The 15,545-nt window shown below is 42.1% G+C and overlaps 1 protein-coding gene across 2 annotated transcripts in view; it reads left to right on the top strand.

The window, feature by feature from the left end:
* Positions 1-13,574, top strand: part of GRIA1 (glutamate ionotropic receptor AMPA type subunit 1) — a 145,655-nt gene extending 132,081 nt beyond the window's left edge. For both annotated transcript variants that reach the window (XM_039224724.1, XM_039224725.1), the window contains exons 13-14: positions 3,115-3,249; positions 10,833-13,574. In XM_039224724.1, the coding sequence (XP_039080655.1) occupies positions 3,115-3,249; positions 10,833-11,033 (336 nt within the window). In that variant the 3' untranslated portion in view covers positions 11,034-13,574. The remainder of the gene's footprint in view (positions 1-3,114; positions 3,250-10,832) is intronic.
* Positions 13,575-15,545: the final 1,971 nt, after the last annotated feature.

Raw genomic sequence — 15,545 nt, 5'->3', positions numbered from 1 at the left:
CCCAGAATGGTGCTCAGAAGACTCAGGTTCTAGCTTTTCTCTCTCCCTGGTCATAGCTGGGAAGCTTGTAGCCTGCCCAGAAAACATGAACATAGCTGTTTGTACACAAGTCCATGAGGAAACACATCCTCTTGTATGGACACTGTGGGTCATAGGAGAAATCAGAGCTCTGGTCCTTAAATTGCTTTTTAACCCTGCCTCTAGATATCCCATTATATTCCCAGAGTGAGCCAAAGAGAGTCATTAAGGCAAATGAACAGAAGACCGTGGCCTTCAGCCTCCTTTGAGAGAACTAAAGTTGGTTTTATCAAAAAGCTAATGGCACACATAAGGGAGATCATAAAACCGTGCCTAAATGTAAACTCCTCAACTATGTGAGCTAAGAAGGTAGCAACACCAGGTTTTCATTCCATACTCTATCAAATTATTCCTGATTAGATAGTTGCACTACATCTAAGTTTGCTTTCTAATATAGGTAGTGATAGGGCCCAGGTTCCCTCTTAATTCCAGAAGTCTCTCCCTCATCCTTGGTACTACAGAACTGTGTTGGCAAAAGAAGGGGATGAGTGGCACTGTCTGTCCTGCAAGAAGTGGAATTCCCCATACCATCTGACTACCTTCGTTGTGTGTATGGGAGGTATCCTTCAACATACATTGCCATCTCTGTAGGCCAGAGACCTCCTTCAGAAGTGAAGTCCTCCTTCAGGAGTCTCCACCTCCAGACATAGTCAAGTGCTCAGTCACTGGATGTTTCTCCTTCTGCAATTACATAGAACATGCCCCTTATCCCTACTTTCATATGAAGATCTGATCCTGCTTCCTTCCCAGGTGTAGACAGTAATGACACCCCACCCTCTATGGCCAAGAAGGTAGATTCCTTCTTACGCTTTCTTGAAGATAGTGACAAAAAAAAAAAAATGCTTACTACTCCCCTATCCTTGAAGATAATCATCGACCAAGGTGAACTTGAAAAGACCATGAGGAAGAAAACACAAACAGTGTTGGTGACTAAGGAGGCAAGGTGCACTTCATCTATTGAAAGACTGATTAGCATGTGAAGTCAACAGGACTCCTTTCTTTCCTCCCAGCTTCTTGTGCACCACCTTCCCCCAGGCCTGTTCCTCATCCACTCCCTCTGAGCATCACTTCCAACCACTCCTTTTTAAGGTGTGAACTGATGACACATTAACATGCCTCCCATCATACCCCTAGCCTCATCTACACAGAAGAGTTTGTTTGGTTTTTACTCCCACACAAAAGAAAACTAACCATAAATCCTCCAAGGACTCTGAAGAACTGCTCCCCAGAAGCAGAATTACAGACCTCCTGAACAAGAAACAGGGAGACATTTTGAGTGTTCTGAAAAACCACACCAAGTGGGAATTTAATTGTTCAGCCAACTCTTGAATCAAGCATTTTGCACATATCCCTTATCAGGCCATTATACCAGAGCAGGAGAAATTCTACCCCTTGGAATAATCATTTCCACTGCTTCCAAAGCCAGAATATGCATTGCCAAGTGTAACCCATATTCAAGAGCCATCTGCTTTAGCAATACAGGAAGCCACCAAAGGGGTGTGCTTTAGATAATCCTACAGCTCTGCTGGCCAGTGCTGCTTCTGGGGAGGGGAAGGCATGCTGCTATTTGCCAGCTGCAGTCCCTAAGCTCAGCCCTGCTGAATCCTGTACAATGCACCAAGTAGAACTAGGGCAGAGCCCACTGACTTAGTAACAACCCCCTTTCCACATGTCCAGATCCTAATAGGCAGATGTCAAAGGAGTCCCTAGGGCAAGACAGTTCACCCTTTGTGTGGCTTGCCTCCATCCCCACCTGAAAAAGAATACATGCAGACATGTAAAAGCTATATCCTACCCAGCATTACCACCTAACCAACCATGGTGTATATCTGTGCCAACTGAGGCATGCATTTCATTTTAATTCAATGAGAAACGTGTTGTACCTGAGCAAATATAAACAAAGATGTTAGAGCCACCAAGATATCTAGGGATGAGTATTCTTCCAAGATTTAAAGACATTCATTTGCCTGTGTCAAGATTTTGACTGAGCAGTTTCCCCCTCTCTCTGAACTGTGACTCACACACTGACCGCCAGTCAGTGGTCCCCTTTGGGGACCAGTTGGTCTGCCAGTTTTGAACCTGACTGGAGGAATAGTCTCACCAGATTGATGGCCTTTCTCAGGCCCCACAAAGTGAGCTTTGTCCACCCACTACTGGAGATGGGTACTTGTCCCCCTGCCCTGGGAATTAGGCACTCTGTTCCATGACTTTGCTTATCCAGAACCAGTGTAAGATCTTTTACTGCAACCAACAGAGATTTCTAAATTCAGCTACCTGAGTCTACCTACAGTATCTTTTAGCAAGCACCTCCAACAGAAAAATGATACCAATTAAGCATAATTATTAGGATTTAATAGAGCCATTTTTCTATCTCAGTGCCTTTTTACTATTCTAAGCACCACCACCACCACCACCACCACCCCCATTTTCTTGTTTCCCTAGATTGAGACTCAGATCAGTAAGTTAAAAGTACACACTGATTGGTCTTCATTATGTGTGCATTAACTCTCTTATTAAATTGAAATTAAATGCACATCTAGGGAAAAGTTCACTTTAAATGCCAACTGAGAAAAACACTCAGAGACATAATAAGCAAGGCCGATGCTTTGCACAACAGAGGGGTGGGGGACAGGAACTGAACTAGAAAGGAAGGTACACATTTTCTGAAAGAATAGGGTAAGCTCAAGGATGCAGATTTTGGTAGAAGCTGCCTGAATTTCTTGTGGTGCCTCTTGTCCCAGAACAGGCATTGAGGAGGGAGGGAAATGTAATTATAAATTAAATATAATCAGGGATGCTTTGAGATATTGTCACACACACACACACACACACACACACACACACACACACACACACCTTTTTCCTAGGAATATTTACCACTCTATCAATGAATAAAAAGCTCTCCGACTATATTGAATGTTAAAAAGGGTGATGGGGTTGAGTGTATGTGTGTAAAAATGCTGTTGCTTCGATGGTCTCTAGCCTTTTGGCTCACTTTACTCTTTCCCCTGCCCCCTTCCCTCCTCCTCTTCCTAGGACAAGACAAGTGCTCTGAGCCTCAGCAATGTGGCAGGCGTGTTCTACATCCTGATTGGAGGACTTGGACTAGCCATGCTGGTTGCCTTAATTGAGTTCTGCTACAAATCCCGTAGCGAATCCAAGAGGATGAAGGTGGTATCGTCTTCCCAGGCCTTTTTCCTACCCTGTTTTGTGATACAGCTGGGTTTCCTGGGAGCTATACTAGAAAGGATGGGGAGTGACACAAAGTTGAAGTTAGCTCTGGGAAGGGGCCCAGAAATCTCCAATGAGGAAGGTGACAGGAAGGGAGAGAGCTATGAGAAAGGAAGGAAGATAGGATGTGTCAGGGTAAACATAAGGCCTGGGAAACAACTATACCAGCAGAGATGGGGTGGTGATTTTAAAAGTTAGGAGTTTAAGTGCACAGTCAACTCAATGTGACATAAGAGTGGTTGCTACAAAAGTTGATCCTCTCTGAGTTTGCATTAACATAAGTATAGCTCTCAAATTAGGGGAGAGGGTGTCTTGCCATGCTTGGTGAGTTAGGTCTTTTCTTAACTACTGTGCTGTGAGATGGACTTTGGCAAGGAGGATCATGCACAGAAGAGAAGGAGATTAGCCAGATGACCCCAAACCACATCAAACATAGCTGAAGGCAAATAACTGAAGAAGAGAATTATGGAGAATATGAGAGCTGTCTATAAAAACATGAAGACTTTTCAGGTGGGAAAAAATAGACTAGTTCTGTGGGGTCCCAAAGTGTAAAACAATAACTAACTACTATAAGCTATGGGGAACAGAGGTTAACACAGTGAGATCTAGTTTGCTTTCAAAGCTACTGCAAAAGGGAATGGACTATCCCAATAAGGAGCAAGCATCCCATCACTGGAGGTATACAAGAAGAGGCTAAGTAACTCTTGGGGCAGATATAGATTCAAATACTCAAAGGGAGTTTAGATTAAATGACCTTCAAGACCCCTCACATTTCATTATTTACCTTCAATAAGAAAATATTTATTCAAGTGTTAATTATGTAGGCAACACTATGAGCATGATATCATAATCAGACAGAGAGGATGGAGATGCAATCTGTGACCTTCAACAACAAAAAATTGCAGAGAAAAACTACTCAGTGATGCACCTTATGAATAGGAAGATCTATAAGAATAGAGAGGAGACAGAAATTAGAGAAGGCTTCCAGGAAGAGGCAAAAATTAAAAGAAAGGACAAATGGGATTCAGACCAATGAAAGCAGAGAGAAATGCAGTCATTCTGAGCAATGTACCCTACACTGTTACCTTGGCTTGATTAGACTAAGAAGATTCATTGGTAGGATTTGCTCTCCTAGAATGTGCCCTAAGAAGCCCATATAAGCTCAGTACACCCACTGTTGAATCATGACCATAGCCTCATGCCTAGCCACTCCTTGCCTTAGGCCAATAGCCCTACACATATCTCCAGGGTCGCTCTTGGAGAAGACATTGCTGGACATTTTTGTTTCCCCCTGTTTGGAAACTCTGTATTCAGTTCTGTACACAGAGAGTAGGAGTTGGAGGAGGAGGGCCTTCTGTCCTGGCATTCAGACCTTCTGTCCTGACAGTCAGCATTTCTACATCATGGCTCCAGCCTACTTTCGCCTCCCAAGCAATCTGCTCTCCTTACATACTCCATACTCTAGCCATCCACCTCATGCTTCCCACCCATGTGCCTTAATGCAGGCTAATCTCCCTCCCCATATTCTGCCTTTAGGGCCCATTTAAAAGGTAATATAGCCAAGATACAATAACAAGAACAATTAAGGGATAGTAGTATGATGGTATTTATCCAGGGGACCTACAAACACCTCATTGCTACTCTTAACCAGCTCACCCATACCAGGTCTTCTTAGAAAGGACAAAGCAGAGCAAAAGCATGGGCCTCAGACTCTAAGCCCAGGGTAGACCTCCAAAGAGCTTGATAAGCACAACAAGGTCTCCTAGAACCTAAACAAATATTTCCTTGCCTATTCCACTGAAACATAAAACCAAAAATTCTCCAAAGTGAGGAAAGGCCACTCTGGAGGCAAAGAGGGGTACAGAAAAAAAGCTAGGTGAACTGAAACTTTTACAGCACCCCCAAAATCTCCCATGTGGACCATGACCCAAACCAGGGGCCCAGGTTTGGCCTGCTACACATCGCAGGAGCTCCTTTTCACTGGTCCCCTAGAGCGTGATGCAGTGTGGTGGCCTAAAGCACAGGTTCTAGAGACTGTGTCTGAGCACAAATCCTGCCTGCTCTATTTGTTAACTGTGTCATCTGGGTCAAGTTCCAGTAGCTCTCTGATCCTCATTTTCTGTAGAATGGGGGCTAGGTAGTACATACCTCATAAAATTGTTCTGAACATTATGAGAAAAATGGATATAAAGGGATTGTCAAAATGCCTGGGTCATAATAAGCTCTCAATAAATAACAATACTAACACTGAAAAGTACAATTTATAATAATAATTATTTTTCCCATTAGTGATCAGCTACAATCTTTTTAAGACTTTCCTTTTTTGCCCCTACTTATGTGTCCCAGGTTTTTTTGAGCAATATAGATTGTTATTTCTTTAAGGTAAGAAGCTATGTCTAATTTCTCTACAGACAGCCCACACACATAGGATAGGTATTAGTAAAATTAATGTAGAATTGTACTCAGAAGAGAAAATCTCTTGAAGGATAAGGTGATGCATGGGGGAGAGCTGCTATTTGGGTAACCAAATACAACCATTAAAACCACCCAGACTGGAAGCACAAACATCATCATCCAAGGTGGTTCTGGTTCCATCTATTTATGTTCATAAAATCAGATGAGACCAGACATCCACCAAGCAGGAACTTCCTGGACTTCTGGCCCTTCCCATAGGATTACCATGTCCCACTAATCATAGTCAGTGCCAGGTCATGGTACCAGGGTAGCTAAAGACTGGTATCCTCTTAAACTAGACAGTTGACTTTCACCACTGAAGTCACAAAATTCAGGTTAAGACAAGAATCCTAGAGGAGGCCACTAAGTCATGCCATAACTTGTTGGAGACATTCTCACCCTTCCCTTTACAAAGATGTCAAATTTCTCAGAAGCCAAAATCAGGATTCCTTAGACTCATTCATCAGGATCTTTCACTACAATCTTTTATAATTAATTCCATTCTTTGGCACAACTTCTGCTCAACTCACCAAGGTTCCTAATAGACTTTTTATTCTTCCCACTGTAGAGAAGATACTTCTACTGTCTTTCTTAATCAACCCAGACCTTCAGTTTTGAAGTTCCACCAACTTCTCTCTTATCTAAAGGAGAAAAGTAGAACACAATCCACCTGCCTCTCATATGACATCACATAAAGTTTTCTTTGTTATTCTGCAATTAGCCTTCCCCGGAGGCAGTTAGCTCTTTACAGACATGTTGACAGTGTCACGAGCCTTTGGTGAGAAACTTCCTTTCTGTTATTTTCCTTGATCACTGTGTTTGGCCAACTTTTAAGGTCTTGAGCCACTAAACATAATTGAGGGCCAACCCCCAGTTTGTCAACCATAGTCAAAGAGTCTTTCTCCACTGTGCATAGAAGAGAGAAGAAGGAAAGAAAATGGGTAGAAAAGGAGAAGAAAGAAAAGAAGGGAAGAAGACATTCTTTTAGTAACTTCCGCATTCAAAGTGCTTTATATACATTTTCATTAACCCTGTAACGTGTTGTGCTTACAGACCTGTGGATGAAGAAACAGGGATTCAAAGAAGCTTAAGTAGCTTATCATAGTAAGGTCACACAAGCTAGGAGCTAGAAAAACAGGAATTAGACTTCCAACTCAGGAACAGACCATTCTGAGCACCTACCATGTGTGTGCTCAAGTGGCAGCCACAGTGCATAGACAAATAAGATGCACCCCTATTCTTAGGTTTTCCTGAGGTAGTTGTTGAGGCCATCCATGATTGGTAATCTTTTGCTTGTGTGCTGTCAAGCCCCTTTCCCTTTTGATATGTCACAATGACAAGACATACACTAGGTGTCATGAGGACAGTGGGAAGTCATCCTGGAGGCATTCCTTCTACAAAGACATACTGAGCCCCACTATATGCTAGGTATTGCTCAGCACTGGGGACATAGTCAGGAACAAAACAGACATAACTTCTGAGGAAGCTGCAAGTGTGATGGGAAGACAGAAAATAAACAAATATGTACCTCTTCAGTGAGTGTTTGAAGAAAAGTGTTGGTACTGTCAAGTCCTGATGAGAGAATGAGGGCTGGGACAGGTCAGAGAGGCTCCCTTGAGAAACTGATATCTAGCAGACTTGAAATATGGAAGGAATTAACCAGGGGAAAAGCACTGCTTACAAAGGATACACATGTGTGAGACCCAAAGATTGGAACTTTTACCCAGAAATAGGAAGAAGTTCTGGGTGACCAGGGCACAAGAAGACTTCAAGAAGAAGATAACACACAAGGTCGGGGACTCAGAGAGGGTCTTCAGACAACAACACCATTTGACTAAGATTAAAATGGTCATATATTAGCAAAGATACATAACCTAAGACACGTTCCAGATTGAAGTCTTAGATCCTCTGCCCCTTTCCCTTGCCTTTGGGAACAGACCAGAACTGAGTCCTTCACTTTAAAGACATAAAGTCAACCAGGGAACGTATTATTGCCCATCTTGCTCCCTATGAAAAACAATTGTATGTGGCGATGCTGACATAAGCTGTGTTTAAGTCACAGCATTTGAGGCTTTATATGTTTCCCTGGAATTATTGAGCAGCTGAGAGACTTGGTAACACAGGAGTGCATCCTCCACAGCAGGCAGTCCTTCTGGCTCTTAGCACACATGCTAGTAGGAGGTCATCACTGAGATTTGAGCTTTTATTAGGATGTTCTAGGACGTGCAGGGTCCAGAAAGACTTTTCTTAGAAAAGCAAGTGGCTGGGGAGTTAGGATGTAAACACTGTTAGAGAAGTGGGTCTCTGATGAGGCAACATGGGGGGGCTTGAGGTTGGACTTTTAACTCACCTTTTCTCCCTGGGTGTCAGGGAGATACCCTGTAAGGATGAACTTTAAGAATGGCTGGTATGTCAAGGATGGACAAGAGAGAACTGCATTTCCCAGAGGCAAGGGGAAGAATGACATCAGCTTATGACAGCCTAGCTACAAGGGATACAGTTAGAAGGTCATCCACTTTGAAACTAGGTGACAAATAACTGCAACCTTAAGTCAGTCAGTCCTAAGTCCTCAGTTTCTTTATACAATGAAGGATATAAACTACATCTGTGTATTTCAACCTTGCTTGTACATCAGAATCACCTGAGAAGTTTTTAAACCACCCCCCAGATGTCCACCCCATGCATCACACCTAGTAAGTCAACATCTTTGAGAGTATGTGTCAGGCATCAGTGCTTTCCCTTGAAAACTCCCCAGATAACTCCAATGTGCAGTCAGATTTGAGAACTAATGATCTAGTCATTTTTAGCATTGCTTTCCACTCCAAAGTTCTGACTCCATTCATCTGTTCTCCTGATAAATGTCTTGGAAAGGAAGCCAGTATGCAGGTAGCACTCACTATCAATAGGATTATGGAGTTATTGACCGTGAGGAAGCCCTCAACTTCCATGAAAACCACTTCTGACTGGTGTCAGAAGTTTTTAGCTACATGCCTGGCTAAGTTATCTCAGGCTTTGGTAGGTACCAATATTGACTGTGCCACCAATCTCCTCCTTTAAGATAAATTTATCAAGTACCACCAACTTCAATGGAATATGATGGGAATATGTGAGACTTTTTGACAAAGCCCAGGATGATCTGGGTGAACTTTAAACTTTATTTTTTAATTAAAGGAATATGGTAGAGAAAAATTATAGAAGATAAACATTTCAAGCTAATCCACAGAATGTTCCATCATTCCCACACACACAAATAAGCATAAGTGAGAATAGTAACCATTAATTCCTTGGGTTTTCTTTTCATATTTCACCCATAGAGCATCACAGTAGTATTTATTTTGCCTTCACTTAGAAGAATGCAATTCAGGTCACACTTCCTCTTGAGTGGAGGACAATCAAGGCAGAATATAAATAAGTCAAGTCCAGAGGTTTGAGGAGGAGGCACAACCAGTGTGAGTAAAAGATCCTTTGGGTCAAATCTGTCTGAACCAGGGATTTTAAAAAGAAAGAACTCTTGAAAAACACCATCAGAGTTGCCAGTAATAATACTTCCAGCATAGTATAGTAGAAAGAATAAAAATTAGGTCAAACTGCTGTTATATCTATCTGCCCACCAGAGAGTGACTGACTTCTCTGATCACTACAGTCATGGCAATATGCAGAGAAGAAAGCTCATAAACTTGTTGAGAAGGGTTATTGGTGGTTGGGGTTTTTTAAGACAAATTTAAGGTTATCTATTAAGCATCTAACTACATGCTGGGTACTATGGGAGATAGCTATAGACTGGGGGAAAAATGAACCTTGCCCTCCTCCAAACAGCTCTCTTAAAAAAGACAAAACCCACATACCTGAAGCAGAACCATTACAAAAGCATAATGTGGGAGTATTAGGCTGAGGAGGGCAAATACTTGGTGGTATAGTCTAGGATGGCTTAAAGAAGGAAGTGAGAGCAGAATTGAAGGATGAGTACAATTGGTCTCAGACACCTCTCAACTCATAGACAATTCTCCTATATAGGATTCCCGAGAAACCAACCCCCACCTCAAAAATTCTGTGAGTATCTCTTAATAGGAATTTAAAAGTGATAAGAAGAGAGAAGGGTTTGGTTTTCATGTCATGAAGACTCTTCTTCCAAAAGAACTCAGAACAGAACCCTCCCTCTTATCTAATAAGATATGATTCTAATTCCTGGTTGTGATCTTGAACATTCTACCTCACTCATCTGATCCTAGGGTGATCATTGGAGCCCTTTTCATATCTAGAAGTCCAATATTTTGGAAATCACAAGCTTAGTAGCAATGAGCTGATGTGTCAGTCTAGAAGTCAGGTTATATGTGGGAAGCAGATGACCTGCAGATAATGATCTTTGGAATACATTCTCATTTTCTTTAGCACATGCTTCTTTCCAATTACATTTTTACTATTACTCAAACAATTCCTATGTTCCCATAACACATGCTACTAGAGGTAGGATAGAATTGTTCCTAAAGCAAATCAGAGGTAGTTTTAAATTTTAACTTAACAGTAATACACTCCTCTTTTTAACATTTCAAATAATTTTTCATGCAGCAGCACTATTCTTGCTAATAAAAATTTTCAGGTGCATGGATAATCACATTTTACAAACATGGAGATTTGAAAGGTCTAGAGAGGTAAGGAGATATGCACAGGTCATACAACTAGTTGATGTCAGAACCAAAACTAAAATCCCAAGTTTCCCAAACCCCTTTCCAGAGCTTTTCCACTTGATCATGTTGCTACATTTATTATCACTAATACTGTCATGGAAATATTCCATCTTTAGAAATCACAGAATATAAGAGCTAAAAAGGATCTTGGTGAGCATCCAGTCCAACACACCTCATTACACACAGAGAACAAGAGGTCCAGAGAGGAGATCAGATTTGTCCAAAACCACAGAGCTGTTTTGTGAGTTCACGGGAAGCCAAGATAAGGAAAGGAGTTGGATAGGGAGGAGAGGTGGGGTGAGATTTTTAAGTCCAGCTTTGACTCATTCTCCTTGCCAGTCACTGACAAGGACCTGGGGAAGAACCCCCGGTCCTCCTGAAAAGGGTTTCTGTTTGATCCCACAGCAATCCATCAATGAAGCCATACGGACATCAACGCTCCCGCGAAACAGTGGGGCAGGAACCAGCGGTGGTGGTAGTGGAGAAAACGGCCGGGTGGTCAGCCACGACTTCCCCAAGTCCATGCAGTCAATTCCCTGCATGAGCCACAGTTCAGGGATGCCCTTGGGAGCCACGGGATTGTAACTGGAGCAGATGGAGACCCCTTGGGGAGCAAGCTCAAGCTCCCCCAATTCCATCCCAAGCTCTTCAGTGCCAAAAACAGTAAAATTGAAGCAACCGCCACCAACCACCATGACCACAAGGAGGATGAATCACCAGATTTTCCTGAAGAATTGAAAAATCATTTTGCCGCCCCTTTTCCTTTTTTGATGTTCTTTCACCCTTTTCCATTTGCTAAGTGAGGATAATAACACTGCACTGCAATAAGGGGAGAGTAACCCTGTCTAATAGAGCCTGTGTTTCTGAAAATGGAGTCACAGGAACATTAATGAGGAAACTGTACTGTTTTCTTTTAATTCGGTTGTTAATGTGTCTTAGTGTGTGCGAGATTTTTTTTCTTACTAATATCCATGGTTTGAAGGTTCTGTTAGGCCCCTTACTGCTCCTGGCTTCTTATTCCCAACTCCCTACCCATGTCTCTTCAGTTTTCAGATTGGAGATTAAAGATTTGTTCCACCTTACATGCAAGCAAAAGGAAAAAAGCAACTAATTCGCCGTGGGAGTTGTCTAAGTTACCCTCCATTTCTCGACCCCAAGCCATGGATGAGGATGGACGTTGTTGGAGAAGTGGACTGCCTCCCCCAGGAAGGGCACCTCCTAGATACTGATGTAGCTGAGAACATGTGCAAAAATAATTCAGACCAAGGGTGGTGGAGAGGACAAAGGCAGGTATGCAGTCAGAGGAGGACTCACAAAGTTTTTGCTGGAGGCTCAGAGAGAGCTTCCTTTAATGTGTAACAGCCATCCCATAGGCCTTAGGTGGAATGATGTTTCCTCACAGAGTCAACCTCAGCACTGAGCAGTATGTCTTTCTGCTATGCTCAAGCCCAAAAGCACTCTGGTGGCTGAATTGGCCTCCTGAATCAAGAACAACATTGGGAATAACTGACAGCCAGGGAGATATTGCCCATGATTCCCACTTTTCATTTGCTTGACACCTGAGCAGGAACCCCACTGTGGAGTAGACTCTCTTTGGAGCCTCTGATATGGGGGAAAATGCTATGCAAACTGAACGCAAAAGAAAAGGATGGAAGAGTTTTGGAAGAAGAAGCATCATTAAAGCCCACAAGCAACAGAACCTTCCATGGTGTGCGCTGTCCTAGGATTAAGAGACCAAGTCAGTTTAGAGTTTTGCTGACCTGGAGAACTTGGATTTTTGTGTCCATATAAAAATGTTGTTTTAGCATGTGGCCACTTTAGAAAGTAAAATACCCAAGGCTGAATTACTTTGAGGAAAACCAGGAGATGAATTAAGTTGATAATGACATTGGCAGACCTTAAGATCACTGACCCCGACTTCTAACCCAAGAAGGCTGACCTTACCCCCGGCTAAGACAGGATGGGGACATATTCCAATGACCAGACTCAATATGCCCATGACTGTGACTATAAAGCTGAACTGAAGCAAGTTTGGAGAAGTGACAGGGTTCATGGAGAGAGGCCCAGGTTGACTGCAACTTCAGTTGGAAGGGGGTTCCTGGCACATAGCTTTCTTGGAGATCCCAACTCTCATTCTTGGTGCAATTGGCTTCCAGCTGTCCAGCAGCCACTCTCCTAGGTGCATGATTCAGTACGTGCCATGTGTCTTTAGCTTTTATTGATAACCATGTTCTGGCTTGTTTCCTTACCCCCTACTTCTATCCAGTCTTCTCTGCTAGGGGTTATCGTTAGCAACTGACAAACTAAGGGTTTGGGAGCCTACCAACAAGTAGGTGCAGCATGGTTGGCTTCATCTGTGGATTCTCTCAGTGGACACCCACCATCTCTATGTCTCCCCCCATTCTCCTAGTATCAGCCATAGCAAAGAACCATCCCCAATCAAACTCTATGCCTTTTCAACTCAAGTGTTGTTCAGTCTTTCACATGTCAAATGTGGGCATGGTACGTGAAGCAGGACCCTCAAGATGGATTTTTACTTTTCACTTCTGCCAGCTGATGTCCTCTCCATCTCCTGCCCTCCCACCAGATTTTTTTCAGACCTTAGCCTACCACTGCAGAATATGATATGACCCACCATTAGGGAGTGCATTTCAGAGGAGTTAGAAATACCCCTCTTACTATCAGTATGCTTCAAAGACCTTTTCCTTTAGTAAGATGCCTCTCCAGCCACCAAGCTCAGCAGTAACATGCTCTAATAGGAAGAGACCATCTAAGCTAATAATGAGGGTCTATGCTGTGTGGGGGTCCAAGACTCCACAGAAGATGCTTTATATCAATGGAGGGGTGACAGGGAAAAACAAAAGCAAGAAAAAAGTTAACTTGTATTATGTATTTTTACTACACTTTTCTTAAAAATAGAGTAATGGGAAAACTCTGAAAGAGATTGACATTTTTCTCAACAGGAATCCATACTTAACAGTTCTGGCTTTCATTAAATTTTGCTCTTTGGTACCTGGTCCTTTTATTTAACATCTATATTTGTTTTAATTCTCTTGACAGATGTGTGAAAGGATTTTTGCTTGATCAAACACTAAATATTTTTTGTTTCCTGTTTTTCTTTCAAGTAGCCAGGTATTTTTTCTTTTGGTATTTGCATAAAATGAAAATATCACCAAGAATTAAATCACTGTGGATCCATTATCTACTTTTCATATTTGTCCATTCCATTTTTGTTCCATTTCTGAAGCCAGAGCTCTAGAGGTTATGTTATTTACTTATTGCTGAACATGTTTAATGATAACCACCATTCTTGATTCACAAATAGCTCTCAAACAAGTCATTTCAGCTAAACTAGCTCACTGTGAGTTATTCATTCAACCAGGATAACCAAAACAAAAAACGAAACAAAACAAAAAACCCAAATGATATTTGTTTTCAATGGGTCACGTTTCCAACTGCATAGGGAGCAGGGCTTGGCATACGGTGGTCACAGTACCTCTAGAGAACTGGATGGCCCACAAGGTATATCTTCCAGACACCCCCAAACTGGAGTCTAGTATATCTGTGGTGTGCAGAGTCACTACCAAAACCAATTTAGACCATGCTTAAACATAGATCATCCTGGCCTCACACCACATGATCCTTTCATTCTTTCCTGAAAGCCTTTCTTTCACTCCAGCAAGATGGGCTTTCTACAAAGGATCTGACATTTAGATACTGATGATTAAGAATAGCTTCAAATGTTTTCCTTCCCAAGGAATTTGGCATATTAACAGGGGTCAGAGATCTAAAATAAATTAACAAAGTTCTAATTGTGGTATTTCAGGTGATAACCACCATCTCTATGGTAAAGGGTTGAGGGAAGGCAAAGAAGCCAGTGGACTTGTGTGAAGCTCCAGTCATTATTTCGACACCTGCATTCACCTCTAGCACGAAGGGTGCCTCTGAATGGGGAGACACTGATAGGTGGAGAAAATTCATCTCTGTCACCTTTCTTTCAAATAGCTGGGATAATGTTCATAATGGCTATAAGAGCACGTGTCACCATGTATTGAGTGCATGCTATGTTCAGCACACTTCATACCTTCTATATCACAACAATGGCCCTCTCAGGTAGGGCCTCCTGAAAGAGGAACTCAGACTTTAAAAGATGACATAACTTGCTCACACTCCTATAAGTGACATAACCAGGATTTGAACTGGGTCTTCCTGAATCCAAAACCTTTACATTATCCATCTCACTGTTAACCAGGTCATGATGCATGATGGCCAAGAAAACAACAGGCAAGCAGTTCTCTACCTTTCTTTAATGCCAAAATAACTTTTACAAAAGGAATGCTTTAAAGCTATACCTGCTGCACCTTTGGGAAAGCCAACCTATCTTTCTGAGTTATAAGTTACTAATCCAGACAGGACTGCAAAAGGGAGAAGAGGAGAAAGAGTTACTTTCAGTCCCTTTAAAATAGATCCAGGCTAGGGAGCAGCAAGCACATTGGAAAGGGAACTGAAAAACAGGTCCCCTGCAAGAGTTGATTCAGCCTGGAAGGATCTTTAGGGCTGTCTTGGAGAAATGGAGCTAGCTTTTTGTGTAACCAAGACCAGGATCCATTCTGGGGGTTACAGGGCAATGGACTTAGGCTCAGCTATATAAAGGAGTTCCTAATCATCAGAACATCCTCAGAGTGTATTGGATTGCCCCTGGAATCAAGGAGATGCCACAGGTGTGAAAGTTGACATGCATATCCACTAATTTTCCTTACTTTATCTTGCATCTTGTATCATTTATAGCCCTAGTCAGGTGTTTGGTCAATAACACCCTAATATACACTAAGAGTCAGCCATGCTCTACAGAAATGAGCATGAATATCTTTCACTGAAATCTCAAAACTCAACTTTAATTAAGAAACAAAATGGCAAGTTCTTTCCTTACCAAATGCTAATGTTCTTTCAAGGAAATAATGTGTAGGCAATACATCCCATCCCACTTTACAGCAAAGAAAACTGAGTTTTTGCATAAGACGCTATCTTTTTTTTTTTTTTTTCCCCAAATATAATGGCATTTTCCCCTTGGGACTATGGAGACTTGACTGCATCAGA

This window comes from Hyaena hyaena, unplaced genomic scaffold, assembly GCF_003009895.1.
Source record: "Hyaena hyaena isolate Hyena2069 unplaced genomic scaffold, ASM300989v1 scaffold_1742, whole genome shotgun sequence".
Classification (NCBI taxonomy): Eukaryota; Metazoa; Chordata; class Mammalia; order Carnivora; family Hyaenidae; genus Hyaena; species Hyaena hyaena.
This window is presented reverse-complemented; position numbering and strand designations above follow the sequence as displayed.